The 23,664-nt window shown below is 39.8% G+C and overlaps 1 protein-coding gene across 3 annotated transcripts; it reads left to right on the plus strand.

The window, feature by feature from the left end:
* Nucleotides 1-1,075: 1,075 nt before the first annotated feature.
* On the plus strand, nucleotides 1,076-23,664 carry SAP18 (Sin3A associated protein 18). Of its 3 annotated transcripts, none has more exons than XM_045072393.1 (5): nucleotides 1,076-1,128; nucleotides 15,188-15,638; nucleotides 15,800-15,909; nucleotides 22,878-23,000; nucleotides 23,252-23,664. In XM_045072393.1, exons 1-5 carry the CDS (start codon nucleotides 1,091-1,093, stop codon nucleotides 23,406-23,408), a joined length of 879 nt encoding a protein of 292 aa, XP_044928328.1. In that variant the 5' UTR covers nucleotides 1,076-1,090; the 3' UTR covers nucleotides 23,409-23,664. The 3 variants fall into 3 exon arrangements, with proteins under 3 accessions (XP_044928328.1, XP_044928329.1, XP_044928330.1); XM_045072394.1 differs by having other exon boundaries at nucleotides 15,188-15,620; XM_045072395.1 differs by lacking the exon at nucleotides 1,076-1,128 and having other exon boundaries at nucleotides 15,455-15,613; nucleotides 23,252-23,480.

Consider the following 23,664-nt stretch of genomic DNA (forward strand, 5'->3'; position numbering starts at 1 on the left):
TTTATACCTTAGCAGAGAATAAAATTAGGCTGACCTACAAACCAGATGGATATTAAAATTCTAAAGATGATGGGTATAAAGACAAATATACCATTATAAATGCTCAAGACTTAGCCATTTTTTCTTTTAAGCACAGACAATTAAGCTTTAAGTCCGTAAAGAACAACAACAACAAAAACGGAGGCAAGTTATCTGGTCTACCAAAGTAGATGAAGCAAAAATTAGACCTGGGACTATGTCTTAGAAGTTCTTTGAACTTAGAACTATAGAAATAATGAAGAAGAGGCACCTGAGACACCGGTCACCTTGCAAAGAAATTCTCCAGCCTCTTGAATTCCAAATCTCCTGCTTCCCGAGTCAGAAGCATGAAGCCTGAGTAGTGATTCTCAGTCCTGGCTGCACATAGAAATCCCTTGGGAGCTCTTAGAGGTGCTGAGACCCAGGACTTTCCCTGGAGATTTTGGTTTCAGTGTGTGTACGTCTGGGTGCGTGTGTGTGTGTGTGTGTGTGTGTGTGTGTGTGTTTAAGTTTTCCAAGTGACTCTAATGTGTAGCCAGGATTGGAAACTTCCAATCTGGAGGTTTAAAAAAATACCACCTCCATGTAACACACCCATCACCATTGTTGAAATGATCCAGACGTCTCAATTGTTTTCCTGGTACTACTCTACTGTTACAGCACAGCCAGAAACATCCTGCTATTTCCTGACCCACAATGGTATCATCCTGGACGGATGCCAGGGAAAGTTTTCTTCACCTGGCCTGTCACTGACTCCCTGCTTGCCTCCTTTCGGAAGCCCGGGATTACGGCTGATCCTTGTTCCTGAAAGGCAGTGACTTTCCCTGGGCAAAGCCGTGTGTACACACTCATTCCTGTCTTCTCTTTTGACCAGCCATTTTGAAATGCCTTCTGCATACAAGACAAGCCTACTCATTTGCCTTTTCTCTCTTTTCCTTGTTCAGAATTCAGGATTTTGAAAGAAACTGACTAATATATATATTCTCAGGAACTTGAATCCGTTGCCAAGAATGTGAGTCACACCCCCCATGAGAAGGATTCTCAGTGAGGGGAAAAATTTGCTCCTTCCACCATGACATCCTTTAACAGAGAACATTACCATTGCAATAGGTAAGCAAATGCTTCTATTTTGAGTGTTATGCCTCAATCCGGGACATCTCATATTTTGTAGTATGTCCTAACATTTAGTCTTGGAGTAAGACAATGTTATAACCAACCGTGTGATATTTGTGACATGGGCATGAACAAGAACACCCAGAGCTGTTTTCTTTCTTGCTCAGAAGGAAGAATATGAAGTGGATAATTAACTCAGGGTGTTAGGGAGTTATGCGGGCCTAGTGAAGTTGGGGTCAATGCTTAAAATGCCCCAGGGGTACACTTAAGCAGACACTACCTTTTTGGCAGCCCTATTTTTGGAGCCTCTCTCTTTATTTCCCTCCATGCCAGGCTACCAAAGGAGCTAGAGGACACCAGTGGACACTGGTCTGGGGCTGCAGGTGGTGTGGAGGCAGGCCTGCTGGGTCCACTCTGGCAGCTGCAGCTGTGGTCCCCCACACCAGTGTTGGGAGATGGTCCTGCCTACTCTGCCCGCCTCACTGAGCAGCTGCCCGTTTTCCAAACCTGACTCATCGGGCTTATTGGGGGTGGTCCTGGGAGTTTTCTTTTTTTTTTTTCTTTTTTTATTTTAAAGAGTTTATTTATTTATTTGACAGATAGAGATCACAAGTAGGCAGAGAGGCAGGCAGAGAGAGAGGAAGGGAAGCAGCCTCCCCGCTGAGCAGAGAGCCCTATTTGGGACTCCATCCTAGGACCCTGGGATCATGACCTGAGCCGAAGGCAGAGGCTTTAACCCACTGAGCCACTCAGGCATCCCCTGGGAGTTTTCCAAATTCTTTTCAGTCAATTCCTTTTCTTCAATTGACTGGAGTCTTTTTTTTTTTTTTTTTTTAGTTGCATAAGGCTCCCAACCACTGCAGTTTCCCATTCCAGTCAAAATAAAGTGGAAACTCTTGCGGTAGCCTCCAACAGGTGACTCGGCTCCTGCCCCCCTCCTCGGCCTCATGGGACTCCTTCCTCTGCTCTGTCCTCCCTGCTCCAGCCATCCTGGCTGCTTTCCGTTCTCAGCCCCATGCCGGAGCTCATCTGCCTGGAACCCCATTTTCCAGAACTGCATATCGCTGCTCCTCTTGCCTCTATCAGTAGAACTCAAGAACCTACCGTCCCATGTATTCCTCTGTGAAGGTGTGTGTGTGAGTGCGTGTACGTGCGTCTTCGTTGGTATTCACTTATTTTCGGTCTCCTCTGCCTTATGGTCCCTGTCCACGAAGGCAGGGAAGTCATCCTTCACCGCTGTATGCTCAGTACCTAGGAGAGTGGTAAGTGTATCATGCAGTGAGTGCTCAGTAAATGATTGTTTACATTAGTGAATTGGTTTCCAGCGTCACATTACTTTTATTTGATTTTCACAATAATCCTGTGAAGGAAATGTGTGTCCTAGCGTATCCATTTTTTAGGGAGACCATGAGCCTTGGCTACAATCAGCAACAAAAAGGGGGAACTACTATGCTCCTATTAATTTAGATTTCATTACTTTTATATACCCTTATGGAAAACATCTGATCTTCTTTACACCATAACATACTTTACAAACATTTAAAAGACCCAGTGAAAAGATACTACTTTTTCCTTCAAAATGGAAACTTCTTAGCAAAATACCTAAGCACTCATCCTAATGTAAATAAAAACAATGCCATTTGTATAAGCCATATGTTTTGGGACCTGCCCATTCATTAGATTAAAATAATGACAGCAGAGGGGCGCCTGGGTGGCTCAGGGGGTTAAGCCGCTGCCTTCGGCTCGGGTCATGATCTCAGGGTCCCGCATCGGGTTCTCTGCTCCGCAGGGAGCCTGCTTCCCTCTCTCTCTCTCTCTCTGCCTGCCTCTCTGCCTACTTGTGATCTCTGTCTGTCAAATAAATAAATAAAAATCTTTAAAAAAATAATGACAGCAGATATGGAAGGAAGTAAAGGGATTTGAAAACGAAGGGCAGGACCAGCATGGCTTGCTGATACATTGCACACAGAAGATGAAACATGAAAGGGAGGCATCCAGGCAGTCCTAACTAGGAGAGTTAGTACCTGCACCTTGGCAGTAATTTGGGACTTTGGTCTGAATCATGACTTGGCGGATTCTTGGTTTTTGTTTGTTTGTTTTTTCATAACAGCAGGTAAGTTCTGAAGACCATCAAAACTCTCAGCTCTTGCCTTTGTGATCCTAATACTTTCCGTGTGGAAGAGATCTCATGTCAAATGCTTAGTTGCAAAAACAAGTAAGTGAAGGCTTTATATTAAAGCAATGGAATATTTTTTGCCCGATGATTTCAGATTGTAATGGTATTGACCTCACTTTAAACTGAGTGTCCTTATACTGGCATTATGATTATATAGGAGATCAAATAAATTTTGAGATACTTGTAACATTTAAAAAATACATGTATGTAAGTCACAGTAAACATGCAGTAAACATGTAAACAGTAAAAATTTTGGGGGCTCCTGTGTGGTTCAGTGGGTTAAGGCCTCTGCCTTCAGCTCAGGTCATGGTCCTGGAGTCCTGGGATCGAGCCCCACGTCGGGACTCAGTGTGGAGCCTGCTTCCCTTCCTTTCTCTCTGCCTGCCTCTCTGCCTACTTGTGATCTCTGTCAAATAAATAAATAAAATCTTAAAAAAAAAATTCTTACTGTACAATTCTTGTCTTAAAACCCAAAGTGGAATCATGATAAGTACTAGCAGTTAAAGTTCACAATTAATTAATTATTAAAGATTTTATTTATTTATTTGGCAGAGAGAGAGAGCACAAGCAGGCAGAGCAGCAGAGGGAGAGGGAGAAGGAGGCTCCCCACTGAGCAGAGAGCCTGATGCTGCAAGGTCCCAGAACCCTGGGATCATAACCTGAGCCGAAGGCAGCCACTTAATCACCTGAGCCACCCAGGTGCCCCAAAGTTCACAATTTAGTGAAATTCACAATACAAATTATACTTTGTGTAATATTTAGCAAAGAAATTTGATTCAGCACATATACTGGTGAATAACCTGAATGCTTATGATTTCTTCCCCCTTATAAAATTGAACTGCTTTGAAAGATATAAAATGAGCCGTTTCTGTTTCAGTATTTTATATAAGTTTCATAAAAAATTTCTTTAGAAATTTTCTGCCCTTGGGGAACCTGGCAGGCTCAGTCAGTACAGCATGCAACTCTTGATCTTGGAGTTGTCTGTGGAATACCTAAAAACAGCTGCAACACTTAAACAGGTGTGTTTTATAGAGAGAATGACAATCCACATCAGTGAATTCCAGTTGCAAATTCTGGCCACAAGTCTTAATTTTATAACTTTGTAATTCTTGGTTTGTCAGCCTACCAGGAAAAAGCATTCAGTAGTTTGCCTGATCATGTGATTTTAAGGTATGATATTGAATCTGCCTTTTGTGGACTTTGAGGTCCAGCATGAGGTTCTCCATGAGAGAATTAGGCAATTAGTGCTATGACTGCTTTGAGCTATTGGAGACTATTTAGGAACCATTTAGTAAACTGTATAAAGGTAAAACATTGAGATGTTTTGCCTAGACATCTAATTAATTACCAGGATCTAGATCAGACATCAAGTAGAACTTAGTCAGTTTAGGGTTTTGTGAAAGTAGAACAAAATAAAACTAGAGTAAAAAATAGAGATTTACTTTTTAAAATGTAGTTATAATTTTTATTAATCACTTTTGGTTTTTTTTCCAGGGAGTTGAGGACTCTTGATCTGAATAATAACTATATTAGTTTAAGAAACAATAAGTGACCAAATATAAAATTTTCTACAAGGGGCCCTTACCAGTTTGCAGGATGTTTACCATTAGTGAAATTATCAGGGTAAGATCCGAGATGTTCCACATCAGAATGGTGAAAAATGGGGAAAATAGTGAGATAAGAAAATTATCAGATATACACGATGATGAACACATAAATGAAAATACAACCTGAAGGGAATAATGTAAAGACTAACTTTTCATCCAAAGATGAGAGTCACAACTTTGAAAATCTCACTAAACATTTTTTAATAGACTTCATTTTTTAGAGTAATTTTAGGTTCACTTCACAATTGAGCAGAAAATACAGAGTATCCTTATTTCCCCCATCCCCAGCTATGCATAACCTCCTCCACTGTCAACATCCCCCACCATAGTGGTATGTTTGTTATGACTGAGGAACCTACATTGACATGACCTAATCACCCAAAGTCTATGGGTTTCATGGGGGTTCACTCTTGGGTGTTGTACATTCTATGGGTTCAGACAAATTTATAATAGAATATATCCACCCTATAGCATCATACAGAATAGTCTCACTATCCTAAATATCCTTTGTGATGTGCCTTTTCATCACTTCCTTCTCCCAATCCCTGACAACCATTGACCTTTTCTTGCCTCCTTAGTTTTGCCTTTTCTAGAATTTCATATAGGTGAAATCATATGATATGTAGCTTTTCCAAATTGGCTTCTTGCACTTTGCAATATGTATTTAAGTTTTCTCCATGGCTTTTCATGGTTTGATAGCTAGCAATGAGTAATAGTTCATTGCCTGAATTTACGCATCCATCTACTGAAGGACATCGTGTTTTTCCCCAAGTTTTGGCAATTATGAATAGAACTGCTATAAATATCCATGAGTAGGTTTTTGTGTGGACATAAGTTTTTAAGTCCTATGAGCATTATTACTGGATCCTCTGTAAAGAATATGTTTCATTTTGTGAGAGACTTCCAAACTGTGTTTCAAAGTAACTGTATTGTTTTGCATTCCCACCAGCAGCGAATGACCATTCTAATTGCTCCACACCCTTGTCAGCATTTGGTGTTGTCAGTATTTTGGATTTATCTACATAACCAATTATGTCATCTATGAACTAGAACAGTTCTATTTCTTCCATCCCAATCTGTATGTCTATAACTTCCTTTTCTTGTCTTGTTGCATTAGTTAGGACTTCCAGTATGAAGCTGAGTAAGAGTGGTGAGAGGGAACAATCGTGGTTTTTTCCTGATCTTAGTAAAGCTTTGATTTTCTCACCATTATAATATTTATAATATAATATTTATAATATTTCTCACCAGTATAGTAGTAGCTGTAAGTTTTTTGTAGATGTTCTTTATCAGATTCAGAAGTTCCCCTCTAATCTAGCTTTTTAAGGGTCATTACCATAAATGGGTATTGGATCTTGATAAATGCTTTTACTGCATCTATTGATATGATCATATGATCTTTCTTCTTTAGCCTGATGATGTGATGGATTACATTAATTAAAATTTTAAATGTTAATTTTTAAATGTTGAACCAGCCTTGTTTGCCTGGGACAAACCCCACTTGATCATAGTTTATGACTCTTTTTATACATTGTTGGATTTGATTTGCTAATATTTGTTGAGAATTTTTACATCCAATGCATGAAAAATATCAGTTTGTAGTTTACAATTCTTGAAATTTCTTTGGCTGGTTTGGATATTAGAGAAATGCTGGGCTCAGAGAGTGAGTTAAGAAGTATTCTCTCTGCTTCTACTTTCTTGAAGAGGTTGTAGAGATTTGTTATGATTTCTTCCTTAAATCTTTGGTAGAATTCACCAGTAAACTCATGTGGGTCTGTTGCTTGTGTTCTGAGAAGTTATTTATTACTGGCTCCACTCCTTTGATAGATATAGGGCTATTCAGATAATCTATATCTTCTTGTGTGAGGTTTGCTAGATTTACCTTTTTCATTTTTTAGTTTTTTTAATGATTTATTTATTTGAGAGAGAGAAAGAGGTGTGAGAGGGGCAGAAGGAAAGAGAGAGAATCTCAAGCACACTCCCCACTGAGTATGGAGCCCAAAGTGGGGCTCGATCTTACAACCCTGCAATCATGACCAAAATCAAGAATCAGATGCCCAACTAACTGAGCCACCCAGGCGCCCCAGAGATTTACTTTTTAAAACATTACTTTTAATTTCTGAAAGTAAATATATACTTACTATGAAAAATGTAGAAAATACAAGAAATAGGAATCACAGTTATTCATTATCTTCTAACTCAGAGAATGTTATTAATATTTGTTAGTATTGCCCTCCAGGATGCTTGCATGTGTGTACATGTTTTTTAAAAATATAATGGAATTATTTTATAATATTCTGTCATTCTTTTAAACATAACATTCCATTATTAGCATGACTTTACTCACTAATTCCTTCATTATAAATGTTAAATTACATATCTGTTCAGTTTTCTCATTTGTTTTTTTTTTTTTTTTTTAAAGATTTTATTTATTTATTTGACAAAGAGAGATCACAAGTAGGCAGAGAGGCAGGCAGAGAGAGAGAGAGGAGGAAGCAGGCTCCCTGCCGAGCAGAGAGCCCGATGTGGGACTCGATCCCAGGACCCTGAGATCATGACCTGAGCCGAAGGCAGCGGCTTAACCCACTGAGCCACCCAGGCGCCCCGAGTTTTCTCATTTGTAAGGTGGGTTTCATTCATTCCAAAGAATGTTGTGAAATTAAAAAATGCATGCAAAATATATAGCAAAGTGCCTAGCAATGTAGATTGTAAAAAACAAAAACAAACAGCCACAAATTCCTTACTAATGTGCATGCCCCTTTGTAGGGTGTCTTGGCCACAACTCTGACCAAGAAGTGAAGTCTATTTCTCTACTTTCTTCATTCTTGGCATAGCCTTGTGACTTGCTTTGACCAAGAGAATGTGGCCAAAGTGAAGTAGTGTAGCTCATAAGCCAACTCTTCGAGATGGCTGGAAGCTTCTGCTCTCACTCTTTTGGAATCTTGAGGCTATAATTAGCCTGGATTAGCCTGGTAAAGACACATGACCCAGCCCACAGCCAGCATCATCACCTACAGAGGAGGCAAAGTCATCTTAGAGCATCCTAACCCCTTACCTCCAAGTTGAGTGATCAGATAACTCCAGTTGCTTGAGGGAAGCCAGGTGAGACCCAAGACACTGCCCAGTTGAGTTCAGCCCTAATAAAAGGCATGTTGTCTTAAGCTTCTTAGTTTTCAGGTGGTTGTTACACAGCACTAAAAAGGTAACTGACACAGTGAGCAACAGATCTAAACTGATATTATTACCTTATGAATCTAAAAGGTGATAATATGATAATGAGATGTTACCTAAGCACTTTACAATGTATTTAATCATACATATTTTAGTCTTAGACATACAGAAAGGAGGATGTTAAATTTTATTTATGCTATGATGGTCTCAGTACCACAAGGACATCTATTAAATGCATTTCCTAATTTCAAAGAACTAGTAAGTTATCAAAGATCCTTCTTCATGTACCACCTTGGAATCAGGGCCAGAAGAGCCACCCTGAGTCTCCCAAAATACCAATCATTCCAGATTTGATAGTTAAATACCTAAGCCAAATAACTTTCTTAGCTGCTCTTTTATTTTCAGGTGAATAAACACACTCTCAGTTTTTTGCAGTGATTAGTACATAACTATTTGAATGTACATGATAATGAGTTGGCGAAGATTTATAATTAAAGAATCATGACAGCAATGCTGTTTTTTCCATTGAAATTTTCATAGAATCTGCTACCCTTCAAAATTGAGGGAAATTGACAGGGAATTAGCCTCTTAATCTGCCCCCTTGCCTCCTTGCAAAAGGAGATGCAGTCTACGAGATGATGATTTTAAGTGGCTCACATTCATTGAGCAGACACTGTGCCAACAGTTTTAGTTATATTTATTCCTTATAAGGGAATGTTTGATATTTTATTATCCTAATTTATGGATTGGGACTCTGTAGTTCAGAACAATTAAGTGATTCAAGATTAACCAGCTAGCAAGTGCTAAGGTAAAGTTTAAATTTAAAATCCATCTAAATTCAAAGCCCAAGATTTTTCAACCATTAATTAAACTTTTTGGTTGCCCTCTATAGCTTGCTTCTGGGGAATATGTTGGTGGCACTGCAGACTCTTGAAGAAGAGGATGTCTTTAAAAACCATTATCAAGGGGCGCCTGGGTGGTTCAGTGGGTTAAGCCGCTGCCTTCGGCTCAGGTCATGATCTCAGGGTCCTGGGATCGAGCCGCATCGGGCTCTCTGCTCAGCAGGGAGCCTGCTTCCCTCTCTCTCTCTCTCTCGATGCCTGCCTCTCCATCTACTTGTGATTTCTCTCTGTCAAATAAATAAATAAATAAATCTTTAAAAAAAAAAACCATTATCAATCTAATTATTTAAATGCATAAAATAGGGGTCGAAAGTGAGAGATATTTCCATTCTCTGAAAAACCAGTGTGTCCTCATTCTGTTCCAATGGCTTAAAATGTACTGTAAATGAGTTGTTCTCAGAACAACCCGAGAAGCTGGTTAAAAAGTGGATTCCTGGGGCACCGGGCTGGCTCAGTCAGTGGAGCATGTGACTCTTGATCTCAGGGTTCAAAACCCACCCTGGGTGTAGAGATTACTTAAAAAACCTTTAATTTAAAAAAAAAAAGTTGATTCCCAGAACCATACCTTAGAGAACATTTTAGTGGGAGCAGCCTTTAAAAACACTGCTTCTCTGGCTATAGTGTGAGGAAGGGGTAACACAAAGAGACCAGTTGGGAGCATCAGGATTGGCTCACAGCAGCATTGCTTTCAGTGCTAATGCCGAACAGGCATGTATGCTCACTTGTAAAAATACAGTTCTTACGGTAATATAAAGCAATGTATCTTCTAAGTAGTAATTATATTGTCTCTAGGCTTAACTTTTCTAGGAATGATTATGGAAATACACATTTTTCTACTCTTGGTAATAAGCAGATGCTTAAATGAGAGTATTTACATACACTATTTTTTGAAAAAAGAACCCATAATATTGTGCTTATAAATGCTGTACACCTAGTCTCCCACAGATACATCTGAAAGAATTTGAAAAGGTTTAAAAACCTCCCAAAATATCCAAATTTACAACCCACAACTTTTGTAAAAGGAATCACAAAATTCTACAAATAATACATTCTATTAAACCTTTTCCAGAAACACAGTTTGTACATGTTTATGAATATGTTTTCTTGCCATGAGAAAGCTGTCTTTCTGAACCTCAGAAGAAAAAAACAAAAAACATGCACTTGCAGTGACTGACTGAGGCATATTTTGTAAAACTTCACATTACATATTTCTGATTTTTTAATTAGGGCAATCTACTTTCCCCAATTCAAAATGCCATAGGATTCAAATGATTCAGAATGCCAGAACATCTTAAAGAGAGAGAAAATAGCAGGTAGAGAGAGTTTGATGAGATATTTTCAGAGTTCACATACTTCAAATGTTCATTCATTTTAAAAATGTTTATTGTGGGGGCACTTGGGTGGCTCAGTCGGTTAAGCCTCTGTCTTCAGCACAGGTCATGATCCCAGGATCCTGGGATCCAGCCCCACATCAGGTTCCCTGCTCAGCGGGGAGCCTGCTTCTTCCCCTCCCTGCCCCCCACTTGTGGTCTCTCTTGTACTCTCTCTCCAATAAATAAATTTAAAATATCCTTAAAAAATAAAAAATAGGGGCACCTGCTTGGCTCAGTGGGTTAAGCCTCTGTCTTCAGCTCAGGTCATGATCTTAGGGTTCTGGGATAGAGCCCCGCATCAGGCTCTCTGCTCAGCGGGGAGTCTGCATCCCTGCCCCTCTCTTCCTGCCTGCCTCTCTGCCTGCTTGTGATCTCTCTCTCTCTGTCAAATAAATAAATAAAATCTTTGAAAAATAAAAAATAAAAATAAATAAAAATATTTATTGTGGTAAAATATATATAACATGAAATTTATCATTTCAACCATTCTTAGGTTTAAAATTCAGGGACATTAAGTATATTCACAATTTGTGCAATCATTACCATTGTTCATCTCCAGAATTTTTTCATTGGCACAGATAGGAACTCCGTATCATGAAACAATAATTCCGCATTCCTTTCTCTGTCCCCAGGCCCAGGTAACCTCTTTTATTTTTTTTTTTTTAGGAATTTATTTATTATTTGACAGAGACAGAGAGATTGCAAGTAGGCAGAGAGACAGGCAGAGAAAGAGGGAGAATTAGGCTCCCTGCCAAGCAGAGAGCCTGATGCAGGGATGCAGGGCTTGATCCCAAGACCCTGAGACCATAGCCTGAGCTGCAGGCAGAGGTTTAACCCACTGAACTACCCAGCAACCCCCCCCCCCAGGTAACCTCTTTTCTACTTTCTGTCTCTCTGAATTTGCCTATTATAAGTGCCTCATATGAGTGGAATCATACGATGTTTGCTCTGTTGTGTCTGGCTTATTTCATTTGGCAGAATGTTTTCAAGGTTTGTCCTTGTTGGCGTGTATAGGTACTTCATTATTTTTTAAGTCTGAATAAAATTTCATTATAGGTATATCAATTCACTAGTTGAGAGACAGTTGGTAGTTTTCGCTTTTTGACTACTATGACTAATGCTGATATGAACATTGGTGTTCAAATACCTGTTGGACGGATGAATGGATAAGGAAGATGTGGTCCATACACTATGGAGTATTATGCCTCCATCAGAAAGGATGAATACCCAACTTTTGTAGCAACATGGATGGGACTGGAAGAGATTATGCTGAGTGAAATAAGTTAAGCAGAGAGAGTCAATTATCATATGGTTTCACTGATTTGTGGAGCATAACAAATAGCATGGAGGACAGGGGGTGTTAGAGAGGAGAATGGAGTTAGGAGAAATTGGAAGGGGAGGTGAATCATGAGAGACTATGGACTCTGAAAAACAATCTGAGGGGTTTGAAGTGGCGGGGGGGGTGGGAGGTCGGGATACCAGGTGGTGGGTATTATAGAGGGCACGGATTGCACGGAGCACTGGGTGTGGTGAAAAAATAATGATACTGTTATGCTGAAAATAAATAAATGAAAACAAAAAACAAAAAACAAAAAACAAATACCTGTTGGAGTCCCTGCTTTCAGTTCTCTGGGGAATATACCTACAAGTGTAATATTCATGTGTGTAAATTCTAAAGGATGCATATACTTAAATATTATAATTTGTGTTCAGGGCTGGACCTAGAAGCCCAGGTACATGGACTGAGGGATGCTGAAGATCTACCTTAACTATGCAGTTCCACTGCCTCAGGGTATTGGAAAACTCTGTTTTGATTAAAGCTTGTCATTTGTAAAGCTCCAAAGGACAGCTTATGTGTAAGAAACGAAACCTCCCCAATAATAGCAATAACACACTGTGAAGTTCTTCATTTTCCCAGTTTCAATGTTGTCCCTTTAACTGATTGGTTAGAGTGCCCTCATGTGTCTGTATTTTTGTGCTATGAAAGTTTTGAAAAAGATTTGGTATTAGAATCATAGAGGGTGTGGGGGGATGGGAGAAATAGATGATAAGGAGTAAGGCATGCACTTGGGATGAGCACAGGGTGATGTATGAAATCACTATATTGTACACCTAAAACTAATATTTCATTGTATGTCAACTGGAATTAGAAGAAAAACTTAAATAAAAAAATAAAATTTAATTTAAAAAATAGAATCATAGAACTGGAGAAGAAATTTAAATGCCTTTTAAAAAGCTGAATAATGTCTACATACAAGGACCCATTTCTAAGCAGTTAAAAAAAATCTTTTTTAACAGAGCTCTAAATCATACACACCAGTATTTATAATGTATAGCTACAATGTAGCCAGTTAAAAACCATACCTCCTCTAGTGAGAAAGAGTACTTATTAGTCCCTAATAAGCTCCCTGGATGCCCTTCATAAATTATATTGCCCTAGCTTACTGTCAGAGGTAACACTATCCTGAATATAGTGTTAATCATTGCCTTGTTTCTCTAAGCTTTACCACTTAGTGTTTGTTTCCCTAAACAGTATTTGGGGGAAGAGAGAGAGAAAATTCCTATTTTTAAACTTTCCATAAATTGAATCCTATTGTACTGTGACTTGCTTTTTTTAAGTCTACCTTTTAAAAAAGCATATTGATTCATATTTTCAAATCTTTATGGAATTTCATTTTATGAATATATTCTTGGTAGACATTCAGCTTTTTCTAGTTATTAAGAATAAGTGTTTGAACCTGTTGCCTGGGGCCCATGTGTAACAGTTTCTCTGGGTGTTCAAGTAGGAGTGGAATAGTGGGTCCTCAGGTATGCACACATCCAGTCTCTCTAGATAACACCAGTGTTTCTACAGTGGATGAGAGTGGTCTACGGCAATTCCATTTTCTCCATATCCTTGCCCATACTTGTTAGGTTTTTACATTTTGACCAATCTGAGTGAAATGTTACCTTGTTGTGGATTAAATGTGCATTTCTATGATTATTTATGAGATTGGGCATTTTTCATGTTTATATGTAATTTGTGTTTTTTCTTCTATGAAATACCTATCACAACTTGTGCTCACTTTTCTATTGGAGTGTATGTTTTTTATAAACTGATAGTCATTCTTGCGGGGGGCTTTTTTTAAATAGCAAGATACAGCTTTCATACAGAGAGTGTAAAACATAAACACACTGCTTAATGAATGATTTAAAAACTGTGCAACCACCACAGAGGTAAAAGAATGTTGCCAACACTCGAGCAACACCTCCTTTGCGCTCCCCTATCCTCATCACCATCTTTTCTCAGAGGTAATTGTCATTCTGACTTTTGTGGCAATTACTTCATTACTTTTCTTTTTATAGACTTATCACCTGGGAATGTCTCCGGAACAGTATAGTTTAGTATTGCCTGCTTTTGAACGTTATAAAAATTGATTCCCAGAGTCAATTCATGCTGTTTCATATAGTTGCAGTTTCATGTAGCTGTAGTTTGTTCATTTTTGTTGCTGTATAGTATTCCATTGCTGTTTGGTACTTTTGTTTTTGTATAGTACAGCACGATTCTTGGAATTATTGTCTTCATGATGGAACTGGGGTTGTTTTGAGCTTTTTGTTCTTACAAAATGGCTAAGAACATTCTTATAATGTCTCTGGATACCCTTGATCAAGATCTCCTATCTCTAGGGTATATACCAAGCAGTGAGATTATTGGATCTAATGTATATATATATCTTCAACTTTATTAAATAATCCTAAACTACTTTCCAAAGTGGGTATACCAGTTTCTGCATTCACCACAAGTATTAGAGAATTCCCTTTAGTCTACCAACAAATATCAGTTTCTAATTTTTGCCAAGCTAGTGAGTATAGTTTGTTACAAACCAATCAATTAAAGCCAATCACTATGGCTTTAATGCATTCCCTGGTTGGTAATGAGTTTGAGTACCTTATATGTTTATTGGTCATTTGGATTTTTTCATTTTAGAAGTATTTATTCAATTATTTTACCCATTTTCTTTTCTTTTTTTTTTAAAGATTTTATTTATTTATTTGACAGACAGAGATCACAGGCAGGCAGAGAGAGAGAGAGAGAGAGAGGAGGAAGCAGGCTTCCTGCTGAGCAGAGAGCCCGATGTGGGACTCGATCCCAGGACCTTGAGATCATGACCTGAGCCGAAGGCAGCGGCTTAACCCACTGAGCCACCCAGGCGCCCCTATTTTACCCATTTTCTATTGGGATTTCTGTCCTTTTCCTTATATATCCTGGATACTAGCTTTTGTCAATCACATGCATCATAGATATTTTTTCCCACTCTGTGGTTTTTGTCTTTCTTTCTTTAAGGTGTATTTTGAAGGTCAGGTTGTGTGTGTGTGTGTGTGTGTGTGTATTTTCAATTTAAATCTAGTCAAATTTATCAATCTTTCCTGGTTAGTGCTTTTTATAGCATGTGTTCCTTTATTTATTTACTTTTTTAAACTTGGGATTTGCTTTTTATTGATTGATTTTTTTTTCTTGGTGCTCCAATCCATTGATCATGAAGATAGTTTATGATGTTATATCCACAAAGTTCTAGTTTTGCTGTTCACATTTCGGTCTTTGCTCCACTGTGGTGCGGGAAGAGTCCAATTCACTTTCCCCCCGTTCAGATCACTAATTATTTCGTGAGCACTTACTGCAGGGCATTTTGTCTTCCCCTCAGCTTTGCAAAGCGTCTTCTGTCTTCACTCAAGGGTCCACATACACGGGTGCATTTCAGAGCTTGTTTTTCCTTTATAAAAAGTAGGATACTTTGCTAATAAAGATATGCTTTTGCTTACTCACTTACCTCCTGTACCACTCTTAAGAGTGGTTAACTTATTCATTGCGCAGGAAAAATGCCTCCGCAAGCTCGTGTGGCTTGTGCTCATCCCTGGTGATCACGTCCCAGACCACCAAAGACCCACCAAGTCGAGTATCCCTCAGAAGCTCCGCCCCGCGGACGCCAACGCCCGCCTTTTTCTGAGGACGCAACCCGCAAGCGCGGCCGGGCCCGGGCTCAGGCGCCGCACAATGAACTGCGCCTGCGCCAGCGAACGCCCCTCCCCTCCTCCCCCGGTCTTCTATAAAGCCTCGACTTTCTCCTCGCGAGAGAGTTCGTTCTCATGCTCGCTGCAGGGGTCGGAGGTCAGACGGAACGTCTCGCGGGCCGTAGGAGGAAGATGGCGGTGGAGTCGCGCGTTACCCAGGAGGAAATTAAGAAGGAGCCGGAGAAACCGATCGATCGGGAGAAAGTATGGGGTCCGGAAAGAGGTGGAGGTGGGCCCGGCGGGGCGGAGAGCGCGGCCTGTGTGCGGAGGGCGGCGGTGTTTTGCTCCCCGGGCAGTTCGGAGGCCCTGGCATCTCCGGAAGGAAAGGGAGCTCCGAACTCAGTCGTTTTCTTTAACTTCTGCCCTTCCTTTTCCTCCTCTCGCTCTCAGACGTGCCCGCTGCTGCTGCGTGTTTTCACCACCAATAACGGCCGCCACCACCGAATGGACGAGTTTTCCCGCGGAAATGTACCGTCCAGCGAGCTGCAGATCTACACCTGGTGAGGGCGCGGGGGTGGTGGGGGGCGCGGCCGCTGGGGGTTGGGAGGGGCCGGCAGTAACATTAAATAATTCCCTGTGCTAGTGGAGAAATAGCCTCTCGACTTTGCTTTCTGTCACTCGGGGTCTTTGGGCCCAGCTCCCGGAAAGTTAGAGATTTTAGCTGGTAGGTAAAAGGCGATTCACGCCATCTGGTAATACTGTTAGGTTTAATGTTCAAAAGTTGTGGGTTGTGAAGAATTGATACCCCCAAGATGGCTATCACTGTTGTGGCTGCCTGGTACAAATACAATATGTAGATAAATAAAATGCAATAGCTCCCGTTAAGGGGCTCATAAATAAGTGGTACTGGAATAACATGCTAAGGAGGACTCATGGGATATTTATCATCAAGAGCATTTCTGTGTAATACTAGGCCTTGGGTGCATTAAAAAAAATAAAAATAACCAATTGGTTTCTGATCTGGTGCTTAATGGAAAAGCTTTTGATGTGTGTTTCCTGAAGACCTGCCCCTTAAAGTTTATCTCTTACCTGTACCTTCTATACCCCCAAGTCTGTCTAGGGCCATTACATATTACAAGCGTATCTTTAGAGCTGCATATATTTCCTGAGTTTGACATCATAATAGCTGTTAGTAGCAGTGAAAGGTTAATAAGGTTTAAAAATATGTCTTGTGGTAGAATTGCATTCACATTTGTGTAACCGTTACTTATTACCAAAACTTTTTCTTTTACCCCCTGGCAGAAGTTTTGTGCCCAGTAAACAATAACTCCCCATTTCTTTCTTGCCCCTGTTAGACTCTAATTTAGTTTATATCTATATGAATTTGCCTGTTCTAGATATTTGTGTCCACTTGTGTAGTGGACTCACAGTATTTGTTGTGTCTGGCTTATTTCACTTAGTATAATATTTACAGGGTTCATCCATGTTGTAGCATGTAACACAACTTCATTCTTTTTTATGGATGAATATTCAGTGTGTATCAACGTACCACATTTTGTCTATCCACTTTTTTGTTGATAGGTACCTGAGTTTTCATTTTTTGGCTTTGTGAATAACGCTGCTATGAACTGGGTATACAAGTATCTGTTTTGAGTCCTTGATTTCAGTTATTTTGGGTATAGACCTAGAAATGGGATTGCTGGATCATACTGTTATTGTATGTTTAACTTTCTGAGGAACTGCCAAACTGCTTTTCACAGGAGCTGCACCATTTTACAGCCCCAGAAAGGTGTGTAATTTTAAACTGTGAGCCCAGCATAGTAAAACTTGATTCTTTTAAAGATTGGGACCCTATTTGTCTTTTGTAGGTACTTGTTAAATTTATGTAGTATGATTTTAGTTCAGCATCATTCCAGGATAAAGTTCCAGAAAGGTTGATTTAACTTAGGAGGAAGAACTGTTACTAATGTATTGATGAAAACCTCTGTTTGGAGATTAAAGTGTATACTTCTTCCAGCAGTAAGAGTTCTGTTTGTTAGGTGCTGTGGTTAGATTCTGAGGGTATGAAGGAAAGAAGGTACTGCCCCTCCCTGCAGTAAGTTCAGTCTGACAGAGAAAGCAATAAATAATAATTAGGTAAATAATAAATAATAATTAGGTAAAACTTTAGGGTGAAGATGGCAGAGTGAGATTGTTCTAGAAGTCCTCTATTCCTAATCCAGGAAAAAAAAATGCAGAAGAAACTCTGCCCTAAATTGCTCTATCCCTAAACTGCAACCAAATAAGGAAAGGCAACCTTATGTTATACCTCAAAGTGATGGCCAGAGACAAAGATCCTAAAAGATTGAGTGGTTGGTGTGACAGCAGAGCCCTGCCCCCTTTTCCAGAAGGAGTATTGAAGGAAGATTAGTCAACAAATCTTGGGAGTTCTCTGTTTGTAGAAGTAGACTGAGAGACTAAATAGGCAGTCCTAAGATAATCAGAGAAAAAGGAGTGAAGTCCAGAGGAGCCTAACAGAAGCAAGTTGAGTTTGCCAAAGTTCAAAGCACTGTGTGGAGTTGGGAGTTGGGGGAACAAGCCAGACACCACAGGAGTGGTCAATCTCCTGTGCTTGGGTGATCATTAAACATGTTATATAGAAAGAGAATTACCTAGGTATCTCTATCAGGGTTCAGCTTGAAAAATGGAACCAGTAGGAGATCTCTATGAAGTGATTTATTGCAGAGAATTGGCTTACATGATTCCGAGGGCTACCTCGATAACTCTTAAGTCCCCAATCTGTGAGGTGAGCTCTAAGGAAGGGCCAGGCAGGAACTTTTTTCTTTCTTTCTTTCTTTTTTTTTTTAAGGTTTTATTTAGTTGACGAGAGGGAACACAAGCAAGGAGAGTGTGAGAGGGAGAAATAGGCTTACTGCCGAGCAGGGAGCCTGATGCCGGGCTTGATCCCCGGACCCTGGGATCATGACCTGAACCGAAGGCAGAGGCTTAACACGGGTGCTTAAGGCTGAGCCTCCCAGGCACCTCCAGGCAGGAACTCTTTTTTTTTCTTCCCCAGGCAGGAACTCTTAAGAGCTAAGGCTCCCCATAGCAGCTTGAATTTCTTCTGCACAGAAGCCTCTGCTTTCCTCGTAAGCCCTTTTCAACTAATAAAATCAGGCCTACTCTGATTGATTGAGTGAGGCTTACTCAGATTAACTGGGGTGATTTAAATTTAAAGCCAACTGGTTATAGACTTTGACCATATACACAAAATACCATCTAGTAACACTTTGTTATTGTGATTGAATAACTGAGGTTGTAGCTTTGCCAAACTGACACAAAACTGAGTCTCAGATTGGCAACACAAAGACTTCAGCCCAAATAGAGCTCTTGCATTCCTCACTGTGTACTCAAGTTTTGGACCAATGGTCAGAAAGCAATACTTGGCACTCCCAACTACTGATCTAGGGAGGTGGTCCTCAGGTTGGAAGCTTGTAGGAGATTCACTGTCAGAACTGATAACAGATGTAAACCAAATTCTGCATGTTCACTAGGAACAAGATGACAATATGGGAAGTGTTTTTAGAAAGGTAAAAAGGACCCTTTCTTGCACATATCATGTAAGGTGTACCATGGAATAGCTGATGCAGAGTAATTAGCATCAGAAGATTGGGTTTAAAAAAATCAGTCTTGCCTCAGACTTAATGGGGACAGAGTTAAAGTAGCCAGGAATTGTTGCAGAACAGAGTAGAACTCTGACAGAATAAATAAGAATTTACAAAATTAGGTGGTGATAGGGGAACTGAATCTTTATTGAAATTTTATAATTCCTTCAATTTTACTTGTTTTTTATTCTGTTAAACTCAAGTAAATGTGAGTTTTATTAAAAATACATGTAATATTTGAAGCATGAATTACACTTATAATTATATAAAATAATTACCTTATTGATAATTGCATTATTCATTATTAATAATAAATAATTACAATTATAATCTTAGTATGTATAATATGCTTGATAATCTTAAGATTTTTTTTCTGTAGTATTGTGTATATGTAAAAAAAGATGCCTACAAGTGATGTTAAATATCACTGGTTATTTTATTTATTTATTTTTTTAAAAGATTTTATTTATTTATTTGACAGACAGAGATCACAAGTAGGCAGAGAGAGAGGAGGAAGCAGGCTCCCTGCTGAGCAGAGAGCCTGATGCAGGGCCCGATCCCAGGACCCTGGGATCATGACCTGAGCCGAAGGCAGAGGTGTTAACCCACTGAGCCACCCAGGTGCCCCTCATTGGTTATTTCTGATTGGTGAAATTTGGGATATAATTTACTACCTTTTTGCATATGGTTTTCTTGCCTCTTTAAGAAACATGAAGATCCGTCAAGTGGAGAAAGGCAGTCATGCACAGCTTCTTACCCCTTCCTTGCATGGCCACGTAAGAGTGACCTGGGGCCCAGAAGGGTCTTTTCATTTGGTTTTTTTGTTCTTGTTTTTGTTTTCAAAGATTTTATTTATTTATTTGATAGAGATCACAAGTAGGTAGAGAGGTGGGGGGGGGGGAGCAGGCTCCCTGCTGAGCAGAGAGCCCAGTGCTGGACTAAATCCCAGGACCCTGAGATCATGACCTGAGCCAAAGGCAGAGGCTCAGTCCACTGAGCCACCCAGGCACCCCTGGTTTTTTTTGTTTGTTTGTTTGTTTGTTCTGTTTTTTGCAAATAGTTAAAGAGCTCTCACAACTGTGCTGGGTAAATGTCTTTGGGAGTATCTTTCCCTATTCTGGGTTTGATGTGATCTTTGTTCTGCCTGTGTGCCATTGCATGGGACCTGACCTGCAGTATCTGTTCTCAGGGGTCTTTACCTGCAGCTCAAGAAGGGTACATGCAGACTGTCTGGGCAACAGCTACAGGGGGAGACCTGTAGGTCATGGGGGGGATCCACACTTCATGAAGCATATCTTCTGCTGTCTTTTCTCAGTGCAAGTAAAGCATTGTTCCCTCTGTTGTCTCTGAGTTGTGTCTGTCTTGGCAACCCCAGCACCTGCAAGCTAAGGCAGTAGGTTGATTGCTGCTCCTAGTGGAAGGCATTTTTGGGCTCTTTGCTATCCTCCAGGTGGTTGGTCTCCTCCCTGGGTGGTGGTAACAGGTGTCACTCATGTGACAACAGCTTTACACAGAATCTTTAAAAAACTGAGATGAAGATGAATCAAAGGCAGTTAAATAATGAGGTGTAGAAATCCGTGATGATGAAAAATGGAGAAAATTATATGCTCTGTATTTAGGAGGTAAGAAATAACGGGATGGAGATGGGGAAAACTTTTAGGTTTATGGTCTGAGCAATGACGTGAGTGATAATAAGAGATTTTTTTTTTTTTGTTATTTTTCTTTAAGTAGGCTCCACACCCATTGTGGAACGCCACATGGGGCTCAAACTCAAGACCCTAGCTGAGGTCAAGAGTCAGATGCTCAACCAACTGAGCCATTCAGACGCCCCAGTGATGGTAGTTTTGATGGTACTAGGGGAGAGTCGGGGGATGTTTTGGGGAGAACACTCTTGGAGAGTATCTAGTGTCCCTTGTTTTCATTTTATGGCCCCCTGTAGGCAAAGTTGTTTCAGTTTCACATCATCCATTTCATTCTTTCAGTTGTCATGAAAGAAAACTATAAAAATATACACTATTATAGTTTGTTAACTTTTTCCAAGATGCTCATGTTTAGAAAGATTTTTTTCAGGTTGTGCTATATTAGCTCAAAGGACTGTTTTAAGTTCTGAGTTCAAATAAATATTTGCAGGGCAAGAATATGTACTGTGAAAGGAAACTATGCTTAGTCCTAAAGAAAATTTCATGTTTCATTGATTTTATGGCTCTATCTAATGTAAAACTCTTAGATTCCATCTTAGAAAGAAAAAATACTACATCTTAATGAAAATGCTTTCTTGTCATTGATTCTAAGATGCATTCCAACTTCAGACATGAAAGGTGGAAAAGTACATGCTTTAGAGATAAGGAAATATAATTTAATTGGATTACTTTGGAGTAGTTACTCTTAAAAAAGTAAATCACTATGCCAGTAAGATGTTATATAGCAACGAAAGATAGCAAATGTAATCCCTAAAGTGCCCCCCCCTTTTTGATAGGTATATTTATTTTTTTCTTTTTCTTTTTTTATTATTAATATATAATGTAGTATTTGTTTCAGGGGTACAGGTCTGTGATTCCATCAGTGTTACACAACACACAGGACTCACCACAGTACATTCCCCTCCCCAGTGACCCATCACTCAGCAGCCCCGTCCCAGCCCCCTACACTCAAGCAACCTTTCCTGAGATTAAGAGTCTCTTATGGTTTGTCTCTCTCTCTGGTTTTATCTTGTTTCATTTTTTTCCTCTCTTCCCCTATGATCTTGTTTCTTAAATTCCACATATCTGTGAGATATGATAATTGTCTTTCTCTGACATATTTTGCTTAGCATAATATCTTCTAGTTCCATCCATGTCATTACACATAGCAAGATTTCTCCCTTTTGAGGGCTGTGTATATATACCACATGATCTTTATCCATTCATCTGTCGATGGACATCTGAGCTCTTTCCATAGTTTGGCTATTGTGGTCCTTGTTGCTGTAAACATGGGGTGCGAGGTGCCTGGGTGGCTCAGTGGGTTAAGCCTCCGCCTTCGGCTCAGGTCATGATCTCAGGGTCTTAGGATAGAGCTCTACATTGGGCTGTGTGCTCAGCAGGGAGCCTGCTTCCCCCTGTCTCCAGCTGCCTCCCTGCCTACTTGTGATCTCTCTGTGTCAAATAAATCTTTAGGAAAAAAAAACAAAAAACATTGGGGTGCAGGTGCCTCTTTGGATCACTACATTTGTATCTTTGCGGTTAATAGGGCACTTGTTGATCAACGCTAGCTCTATTTTCAACTTTTTTGAGGAATGTTCATACTGTTTCCCATAGTGGCTGCACCAGCTTGCATTCCCTTTTAGCACTAATAGTCTGACTTTAATGTATTAACATTTCGATCATTGGGGCTGGTACGGGGAGTTTATGGGGGCAGATAGGATTATTAGCTGCTTTATAATCCAGCATGGGGCACCGGGCTGGCTCAGGTAGAGCATGTGACTCGACCTCACTATTGTGATGTGAGCCTCATGTTATGTGTCGGATTACTTAAAAATAAACTCTTAAAAAATAAAGTTAAAGGGGCGCCTGGGTGGCTCAGTGGGTAGGGCCTCTGCATTCGGCTCGGGTCATGGTCCCAGGGTTCTGGGATCGGGCCCCGCCTCCGGCTCTCTGCTCAGCAGGGAGCCTGCTTCCTCCTCTCTCTCTGCCTGCTTTTCTGCCTACTTGTGATCTCTGTCAGATAAATAAATGAAATCTTTTAAAAAAATAAAGAAAGAAAATAAAGTTAAACTATAAGACCTTGACAGCTGTAATTCTAACAGGTCACAATTCACACATAATTAATTAACTCATTGATATCAATATTCTTGTTATGTTATTGTTATATTATTGATTAATCAAATATGTTTTCTTTTAAAAACTCAGGATGGATGCAACTTTGAAAGAACTGACTAGTTTAGTAAAAGAAGTCTACCCAGAAGCTAGAAAGAAGGGCACACACTTCAATTTTGCAATTGTTTTTACAGATCCTAAAAGGCCTGGCTATCGGTAGGTAACTTTTAATTTTTAATTCCTATAATCTCTTTGGTTAATAGATAGGGATAAGCCCTCACCTTTAAATAAGTCTCTGGTTTGGGGGGGGGATATAAATTCTATTGCTCTGGCTTAGTTTAATGCAGTAATTAATTTTTAATTGTGCCATAAGATATGGAGCAAATCCAGTCCCACGTTTACTTTGCAGTGCATATTTAGTTTCATTGACTTGTGATCCATTAACAGTTGGGTCTCCTTTTCCGCAGAGTAAAGGAGATTGGCAGCACCATGTCTGGGAGGAAGGGGACTGATGACTCGATGACCCTGCAGTCGCAGAAGTTCCAAATAGGAGACTATCTGGACATAGCAATCACACCTCCAAATCGGGCACCACCACCTTCGGGGCGCATGAGACCATATTAAATTTTATTTACTATTTCTTGAATTATTTTTCATTCAGTTATGTAAAATAAATTCTTTTTCCTCCCCTTGTCATTGCCATTAAGCCTTTAAAGTCTAAACAAATTGTAATGCATCTATTTAGGAATTAGATTTGGCTGGCTTTGGTATGGATATTAATAGAAAGTCTATATGTTTCTGGTCCTTCCATAGAATACAAAGAAAAGTGCTCTTAGCATTCTTTGTAAAACTGTATTGTTAAATATATGTGTGCAATCAA

This window comes from Mustela putorius, unplaced genomic scaffold, assembly GCF_011764305.1.
Source record: "Mustela putorius furo isolate JIRA1106 unplaced genomic scaffold, ASM1176430v1.1 tig00004035_pilon_pilon_pilon, whole genome shotgun sequence".
NCBI classification, from domain to species: Eukaryota; Metazoa; Chordata; class Mammalia; order Carnivora; family Mustelidae; genus Mustela; species Mustela putorius.